The sequence below is a fragment of the Elgaria multicarinata genome, chromosome 9 (assembly GCF_023053635.1).
Source record: "Elgaria multicarinata webbii isolate HBS135686 ecotype San Diego chromosome 9, rElgMul1.1.pri, whole genome shotgun sequence".
Classification (NCBI taxonomy): Eukaryota; Metazoa; Chordata; class Lepidosauria; order Squamata; family Anguidae; genus Elgaria; species Elgaria multicarinata.
In genome coordinates this window covers 8,285,599-8,295,057 of record NC_086179.1, presented here as the reverse complement: position 1 = coordinate 8,295,057, position 9,459 = coordinate 8,285,599, and the positions used below count along the sequence as shown (strand labels likewise).

The 9,459-nt window shown below is 45.8% G+C and overlaps 1 protein-coding gene across 1 annotated transcript; it reads right to left on the bottom strand.

The window, feature by feature from the left end:
- Window positions 1-506: 506 nt before the first annotated feature.
- On the bottom strand, window positions 507-6,149 carry LOC134403966 (endonuclease domain-containing 1 protein-like). Its single transcript, XM_063134510.1, has 3 exons — window positions 6,140-6,149; window positions 5,079-5,218; window positions 507-1,031 (listed from the first exon to the last, which is right to left on the bottom strand). The coding sequence occupies exons 1-3, from the start codon at window positions 6,147-6,149 to the stop codon at window positions 507-509; spliced, it is 675 nt and encodes a 224-aa protein (XP_062990580.1).
- Window positions 6,150-9,459: the final 3,310 nt, after the last annotated feature.

The window sequence follows — 9,459 nt, the reverse complement described above, 5'->3', positions numbered from 1 at the left end:
TGGATGTCCCGATGCAGAATCATCTGCACTAGTTCCGGTTAAGATCTCTAAACCAAAAGATATCAGCATTGAAGTTTCTCTGGGCACTTACACAGTCTCTGCAACTTCATATGAAGACAGAATCAAACAAACGCATCTGGTACAGATTCAGTCAGGACAAAGTGTAAATTTGACTTTTGATTTATGAATTTTTCCTCATCGAGGTAACAGATGAAGTAGATTTCAATGACTTAAGTGTCTTTTAATACATTGTCTTCTCAGGCTATATGGCTTGAGCATTTGACTATGCTTTACCCTATCTGTATATAAGTGTCTGAAACTTTGTTCAAATTTGCCTCAACCTGAATCATGTAGATGTATTTTCACTTTTATGTTATGCAGTCCCCTGTAAGCAATAAACTTGAAGTGTAAATGTTAAAAAAAAAAAAAGGAGAGGGAATTTCTGTGCTACTGCGCAGCAAATGTCTTTAGTGTATCGTAGGGATAAGCTTCTGTGTGCCGGGTATCTATTTGCAACCGCTGTTGAAAAGATCCACCTTCCCCTTCCCATACAGTTCAGCGAGCTCTTTCTGGAGGTCTCCCAGGCTGGTTTCCCTCACTTTATTCTCACTGTTCTTAGCAATGGCACCCCAGGAATCTCTGCGGTTCCTGTCCAGCAGACAACAAGTTGCGGACCAGATGTGGCTGGGCTTATTGACCCTGCGATCCGATACGTACTCGCTGCCAGGCACCGCTCCCACGATGACATACAGATCACGGCAAGCCTCGGCTTCTTTCTTGACCCGGCTTTCGTAGTTCGCCCACTCGCCTTGGTTGAGTTTGCTGTACTGCGGCACGATGTTGGTCAAGGTGGACGTCGCCGCCCTGCTGTCTTCGTCGGGCTGATGGCTGACCGGGTTCAAATGCCCCTTTTCAGTGTTTAAAGTCCCTGCGTAATCACTGAAAGTGGCCTGGTTCTGTTTTATCCCTGCCGAAGGAATGTTAGTATCACGCTCGTCCTCCATACTTTTTTCTAAATTGGGATCTACCAGCTGAAAAGCAGATAAGAATCATGTGAGTTTTCCTCAGGTGTGAGAGTGAAACAAACTTCTAAGAGCAATAGAAGAAGCATTGGTTTTCAGGCACCAAATGTGGAAACTGGGAAGCTAAACATCCCGTCTCCAACCTGGTGTTCTGGACTTCATCTCCTTTCAGCTCCAACCAGCATGGCCAATGTTCCAGAATCCTGGTTGCTGTAGTGTCGAATTTCCTGGCTGTTCTATGGCCCTTTGGGGATTTGCCAGGCCATGATAGATTCCTAGCCTAGCCGTTAAGAGCCTGCCTTCCTCAACCTGGGGCGCTCCAGATGTGTTGGGCTACAACTCCCAGAATGCCCCAGCCAGGCTGGGGCATTCTGGGAGATGCAGTCCAACACATCTGGAGCGCCCCAGGTTGAGGAAGGCTGCGTTAGACTGATGGAAACTATATTATACAGAGAAATTCCATTATAGATAACACGTATACAGATTATTATTATTTTTACACCTTATTATATTATATTTATTTATAGAAATATTTACATGCTGCCGTTTTAGACACCGCTCTTACAAGGCAGCACACATTAAAAAAAAAAAAGGAAGAAACCATAAAAGCAATAAAACCAGACAGCAGCACAGGATTTTGAAACAGGTCCGTTAAAATTAACCAACGGCTAATGGCTAAAAAACAGAGAAAGATACAAATCATTTCAATGGCACACTGTTTTTTAAAACTAGAGAGAGAGAGAGAAGGCCACTTCACACAAAAGTGGCCCACAATTGATGCCATGAGGAGGGAATTCCGTAGCCTTGGATGGGGCGCAACGGAAAAAGCCCGGTCTCTTGTGCTCCTCAAACAAATGGATCTGATTGATGGGCTGACAAGGCAGAGCCAGTGTGTTGCAGGGCTAAGAGTGTGGGACTGGGAGTTGGGAGATCCAGGTTCTAGTCCCCACTTGGCCATGGAAACCCACTGGGTGACTTTGGGCCAGTCACAGACTCTCAGCCCAACCTACCTCACAGGGTTGTTGTTGTGAGGATAAAACAGAGAAGGGGTTTATGTATCCCACCTTGGGTTCCTTGGAGGAAAAAAGGCGGGATATAAATGCAATCAGTCAATCAGAATGTATTGTCTATGCAAGTTTGAATGGGTATAGGATGTCCTTCAATTAACCTTGTTCCAAAGTGCAAAAGCTGGGTTGCAGTTAAAAACAAGATTATGGCAACCAGCTTGATTGATAACTGGCAAATAGAGGGAGAAAACGTGGAGGCAGTGACAGACTTTGTATTTCTGGGTGCAAAGATTACAGCAGACGCTGACTGCAGCCAGGAATTCAGAAGACATTTACTTCTTGGGAGGAGAGCAATGACAAATCTTGATAAAATAGTTAAGCGCAGAGTTACCACACTGACAACAAAGGGCCGCATAAGGAAAGCTGAGCGAAGGAAGATAGATGCTTTTGAACTGTGGTGTTGGAGGAAAATTCTGAGAGCGCCTTGGACTGCAAGAAGATCAAACCAGTCCAGACTCCAGGAAATAAAGCCAGACTGCTCACTTGAGGGAATGGTATTAAAGGCAAACTGAAGTACTTTGGCCACATAATGAGAAGACAGGATACCCTGGAGAAGAGGCTGATGCTAGGGAAAGTGGAAGGCAAAAGGAAGAGGGGCCGACCAAGGGCAAGATGGAGGGATGATATTCTGGAGGTGACAGACCTGACCTTGGGGGAGCTAGGGGTGGCAACGGCCGACAGAAAGCTCTGGCATGGGCTGGTCCATGAAGTCATGAAGAGTCGGAAGCGACTGAACGAATAAACAACAAAAACCACTGAGGGCTTCATAGACCAAAATCAGCACTTTGAATTTGACCCAGCACCAAATGGATAAATAGGGTGGCTAATACAGAACCTAGCACCCACTAATATCTGAGAGGCTGCATTGAGAAGGAGGTTGAACTTGATGGCCTTATAGGCCCCTTCCAACTCTACCATTCTATGAATCTATACCAACTGGAGTTTCCAGATCCTCTTCAAAGGCAGCCCCATGAAGAGTGTAGTACTGGACGTGTCTAGAGCATGGGTAGCTAAGACAAGATCTCATCTCTGTAGGTTTATTTATTGATACAGGAATTCATACCCCACCCTTCTGGTGTTTACACATCCACTGGAGGCAGCTAGCAACACTTAAAACCAATCCCAAAATGCAATTAAAAATAATTTTTGGTCCAGAAGGGGTGGGAAGGGGAGAAAAATGTGGTTAGGTATGTCAGTTCCGCGGCCCTGCCATCATGGGTAAACATGCTTTCTGGCTTTCCTCCCAGGGCTATAAAATTCTCATCCAAACTCACCACCGGTTCTTTTAAAATAAAAGTGGCTGATAGTTATAGGAACCCCAGGAGGTGGGGAGGCCTTGAGCGTAAACCGGGATTTCTGAAACTCACCAAGAATTTCAAGGAGAAATGGTTTTATGAAATTGTCCCACCTTTCACCAAACACATCTTTACTTCATCCAGTCATGAAATACCTGGGAGGTAAGTCCCATTGAATTCAATGGGCCTTGCTTCTGAGTAGGCATGCATGAGATTGTACTGTTAATCCCTGACTCACACCCTCTTCACCCCCAAATACAACATGGGATGCCTGTTAAACTTGTGAGTCTACTTTTGACTAAAACAACTTTGGGGTTTTGCTACACATACTTATTTAAAGAAGCATAAAAAAAAGAAAGTTCCTCCTAGTATTTCAGGCATGGAATGTCACCTTTCCATGGGAGTTGATTGTTTTAAACCAGCCTGCTTTGAACACTGCTCACCCTTTGCAGGAGTAGTTAACACTGCACCGCTCAAAATAAAAATGAGCTGCTGGAAAAATGATTCCCCTGCTCTGTAAATGTGGTTTTTTTTAAAAATGTCCACATTCAGCTGCTCTCCACTATAATGGCTATCTAAAAGTGTGCGGGGGTGGGGGGGGGAATCAAAGATACTTCTGTCAAGCCCATTGTAGTGGAGGCTGGTGGCTCTGATGTCAGTGGGCCAGTGAATCCGCTCCAGGTTTCAGTCAGAACCCTAAAGCAGCTATCTAAAGTGCTTCCACACCTTGGAGAGCTCCTTTAAAGTTCTGACTGGTTCTGTTGAAACCTGGAGTGGATTCACTGCCCCACTGATATCAGAGCCACCAGCTTCCCCTGGCCCATTATAGGAACTGATTTTCATCTGATTTTGGGGTAAGGAAATTGTTTTTTTTGATATTGCCTAGAGGCCTTGGTTTTAGCTGATTGTTTTATGCCATTTCAGAATGTTACAGAATTCAACTTGCATCATTCATTCATCAAATACTTTCCTGTCCTGCTTTTGAGAGATGTAACCTCACAAAGAGACTGAGAAGCTGAGCGAAGGAAGATAGATGCTTTTGAACTGTGGTGTTGGAGGAAAATTCTGAGAGTGCCTTGGACTGCAAGAAGATCAAACCAGTCCAGACTCCAGGAAATAAAGCCAGACTGCTCACTTGAGGGAATGGTATTAAAGGCAAAACTGAAGTACTTTGGCCACATAATGAGAAGACAGGATACCCTGGAGAAGAGGCTGATGCTGGGGAAAGTGGAAGGCAAAAGGAAGAGGGGCCGACCAAGGGCAAGATGGATGGATGATATTCTGGAGATGACAGACTTGACCTTGGGGGAGCTGGGGGTGGCGACAGCCGACAGAAAGCTCTGGCGTGGGCTGGTCCATGAAGTCACGAAGAGTCGGAAACGACTGAACGAATAAACAACATCCTCAAGCACATATAGATATACTGAAAATAAAAAGCAAAATGGAGGACAAGTTTGAGGCTGAACTGAAGAAGAAAGGCAGAGGGAGAACACCTGCATTGTAGACACAGGGTCCCAGACCGTCCATTAAAAAGCAGCTTCGGGGGGGAAAGGCTGGAAAATCTGTTTTCCAATCCCTTGGAGGACCACTGCCACCCAGGGCTACATGGACTCCTGGTCAACCACAGCATACGGCAGAAAAACAGAAGTCAACTTGGCCAGATGCTCTTGGACTAGGCAGGTTAGTCCTCTTACCTGAGGTTCTATCATCCAGCCTTGATACCTCTGACCGTTTCCAGATTTGCACTTATAAGCCGAGTACATCGGAATGCGCTTCTCTCTGTCGTACATGGTGGCGAAGCGGTAGGCGTTCTTGTAGAACTGGCAGATCCTGGCTGCGTTGGGTGGTGCGAGAGAGGCGTCAGGGGGCGTCTTATCCAAGAAGAACTCAAGGCAATTTTTAAAATCTGGCACCACCTCGCCCTTTGCAAGCACAAGAAAACACACAGACCCAGAGAGCAGGAACGGCAGTGACATGGTGAAGGCGTTCATTAAGTGGAAAAACGTTGCTGAAAGAAAGATAAAAGTACAGATTATTCCAAAATTCCTGGCAGGCCAATATCCCTATTAAATTTCACAAAATAGTGTGCAAGACTTTGAGTTCTCTAGAACTCTTAAGAACGTAAGCAGAGCCATGCTGGATCAGGACTAGGGTCAATCTAGTTCAGCTTTCTGTTGGCCTGGTGCCCAACCAGCTGTTAACAGGAAACCCACAAATTATGACATGAGTGCCAAAGCAACTCTACGTCAGGCTAGATCATAAACGAAACGGAGGGTGGATGGGCAGGAAGTTGACTGATGATGAAGCCATGGAATCTGCACATGCTGAAATGTTTCCATTCCAAATGTTTCCATTCCATTGCTGTGTACACAACAAAAGTCCACACTCACCAAACCACATATAAACCCACAATTAGCAGGTATATTGCGTAAACAGCTTATTTATAAGAAAATTGTATATACTGTATTCACACGCATTTCACGGGCGCTTTTGTTGGGTTTTGGTGTTTCAACCACTGCCTCCGGTGATATTGTAATTCCATCCTTCAACTAAGCATGAAGAAGCCCTGAATTAAAGGTCCAGGGCTACAGTTCAGTTTTTCAAAAGGAACCTTCAATATGGAAGTAGCTAAGGCATAAAATACATTTGGAAATTTGAAACTCTCCACTGTGGGCTCAATGGAAACTGGGGATGGCAATCTATATTGGGGGTCCTTTCATCTGCTATCTGCAATGGAAGGAAGGAAAACTCCTACCTGCAACCATGGAAGCTTTCCTTCCGGCACAGGGCCAGGCAACTTGTGGCACTCCGGATGTTTTGGTCTACACCTCCATCAGCCCCAGCCAGCATAGCCAATACAGAGGGATGATGGGAGTTGTAGGCCAAAACATCTGGAAGGACACAAGCTCCCCACCCTTGTTCCAGTACAAATAGGCACGGGCTCTTGCTATTGGGGGCAAACGTTTAAAGTCCAGCTTCCCCTAAAACCAGGTCCCTGATGTGGATTGGGGCCCCTGTGCCACTAAAAATACAATTTGCTTAAGTACACATTTAATTTGGGCCTCATTATAGTGGGTGAGATTGCCCTTGCCAGGCCTCCAGCCCTGTTTCTTCCAGTTTCTTGCTGTTATATCTTCTTACCCTCTACCTGCTGGGAGCATGAGAAATATCCCAATTGTTTTAGCAAAGAGAGGGGACGGACCTACAGGCACTGGAAAGAAACAAGATAGGAGATTTAAGGTCTCCTCTGAAGCAGGATAATTATTCTCCAGTTTGCCACCTGGTAACCGGTTTGCATCCAGCGTGGTGTAGCGTATAGAGAGTTGCACTGGAAGTCTCTAGTTCCCACTCAGCCTGGAAGCTCACTTTAGGCCAGTCACTGACTCTCAGCCTAGCCTACCTCACAGGGTTGTTGTTAGGATAAAATGGAGAGGAGGACTATGAGCTCCATTAGACAAGCGTTTTATTGCAAGTTTGTTACTAGGCACTTGTGGATTTATGTGGGTCCCTCTCACGACACCTGCTTCACACGTGGTTCCTGGCCCTTCTAGCCTTCTTCGTACGACACCCCAGCAAGTCCAACTTATTTTTAAAGTCAGAAGTTGCTGCGTCCCCCTGCTGTATGCAGGAGAAGCAGTGGGATCAAAGCGGCTCACTGAATGGGCCACGTGTTGTTTACTGCCTTTTTTGAAAGAGAAAGTAATGAGAGACAAACAGGAAACACGATTCTCTCCCCCCCTTCCTCCCCCGTGTGATGTAAGCCGCTTTGGCTTCCTTGCAAGAGGAAAAAAGCAGTGGAGGCTGGTGGCTCCGGTGTCAGAGGGGCAGTGAATCTGCTCTGTGTTTCAGTCAGAACCAAGCAGAATTCTAAAGGTGCGATCCTCCTTTAGCTCCATTTGAGATCTGACTGAAACCCGGAGCCGATTCACCATCTCACTGACAACGGAGCCACCAGCCTCCACTGGAAAAAAGGCAGGATATAAATGTAATGATTAATAAATAACAATCTTCAAAACCAGTATGGGATGGTGAATATTTCAGCCAGATGATATCAGCAAAGTTTGGCTTTTGACTCTGAAGCCCCGGCATTGATTACAGCAGGCAACAATTGTACTCACAGAAGGGCAATAGTTTAAAATCATATTTAAGAAGGGTGACCCTATGAAAAGGAGGACAGGGCTCCTGTATCTTTAACAGTTGTATTGAAAAGGGAATTTCAGCAGGGGTCATTTGTATATATGGAGAACCTGGTGAAATTTCCTCTTCATCACCACAGTTAAAGCTGAAGGAGCCCTGCCCTCTTTTAAATCTGGTTACTCTAGTATAGCTCCTGCACTTTAACTGTGGTGATGAAGAGGGAATTTCACCAGGTTCCCCATATATTCAAATGACACCTGCTGAAATTCCCTTTTCTATGCAACTGTTAAAGAGACAGGAGCCCTGTCCTCCTTTTCATAGGGTCACCCTAATCTAGGCGTGCAGGACTCACCTCCAATGATGGAATATTCGGCCCAGGAGTAGAAAAGGCCCAAGGACGCTGCGGCAAACTCCAAGCCAAATGAAGGCCTCCAAGTTGTCTGCGGTGTCTGATCCGGTGTTCGAGGTGGTCCAATGTATTAAGCAGCTCTCTTGCTGAGAGTTTTATAAAGGAGTGGTCAGCCGTTTGCCCCCTGGTGCTGATGGTGTCAGACATGACAGAGAAACTAGAGGAGATTATAGAAAGAGTAAATCTCACACGCCAGGTCTAAAAGCACCAATGAAGAACTTGGTTTCCCCAAATTTGCAATTCAAGCTGGAAGGCCTTGAGAACAGGAACAGGGTGCTTGAATGTGTGCAAAAGAATAAGTGAGGGGGGGGGGGCATAATCATGCAGTCGTTTGAATCTCTTCTGCTGAACACTGAAATCGCCTTAAGCAACCCAGAATATGCTGATGGAGCCCGTGCTCCCTGCCTGCAACAAGATGCAAAGCCCCGGGATGATATAATTAGATTTGCACAGCATGTATTAAAGAATGAGCCCCTGGGCGAAGTTATGCAATGGCCCAGCACCGGGGGAAACCACAGAAGGGTTTTGCAAGATTTAAGATCGGAAACTCTTTGTCCATATATAGAGAGGCTTAGGGGAGAGGAGATCAAGTATCGATCGGGATTTCTCTTTAAGTGCATCAAGACAGGGAACCACGTCTGCTTCTACGCTCAAGGAAGCATGGGAACCTCTGGCGTTCCTGAACTGGAGCCACTGCGCAGTACTGAAGTGGGTTCCCAGTTCCTTATTTGCATGGTGGTTCAAACTAGAGCACAGTCAGTAAAGTGAATGAGGCCCTAGAGATGATGATGATGATGATGATTTATTCAATTTATATCCTGCCTAAATACAGAATATCCTAGGCAGCATTCACAGTTAAAACAATTTAAACAACTTAGAATACTGTGTACAGTTCTGGTAACCACACCTTTAAAAAGGCTGTTATAGAGCTGGAAAAAGGGCAGAAAAGGGCAACTAAAATGATTAAGGGGCTGGAGCATCTCCCCTGTGAGGGAAGGTTACGTCAACTGGGTTTGTTTAGATTGGGAAAAAGGAGGCTGAGGGGAGACTTGATGGAGGTGTTCAGAATTATGCCTGGTGTGGAGAATGTGGACAGGGAGACATTTTTCTCCCTCTCTCAAAATACTAGAACCCGGGGTCATCCCATGAAGCTGGTTGGTGGGAGATCCAGGATAAATAAAAGGAAGGACTTCTTCACACAGAGCATAGTTAAATTATGGAACTCACTGCCACAAGATGTAGTGATGGCCACCAATTTGGATGGCTTTAAAAGGGGGTTGGATAAATTCCTGGAGGCCATCAATGGCTACTAGCCCACATAGTTGTGTGCTATCTCCAGTATCCGAGGCAGTAAGCCTGTGTGCACCAGTTGCAGGGGAACATGGGCGGGAGGGTGCTGTTGCACCATGTCCTGCTTGTTCATCCCTGGCCAATGGCTGGTTGGCCACTGTGTGAACAGAGTGCTGGACTAGTTGGACCCTTGGTCTGATCCAGCTTGGCAATTCTTATGTCCTTAAAACAGCATAAAA

Excerpts from the sequence above, each read along its gene's own strand:
- LOC134403966 (XM_063134510.1), bottom strand. Across the intron at positions 1,032-5,078 it reads GCTGGATGATAGAACCTCAG|CTGGTAGATCCCAATTTAGA; the intron begins GTAAGAGGACTA and ends TCTGCTTTTCAG.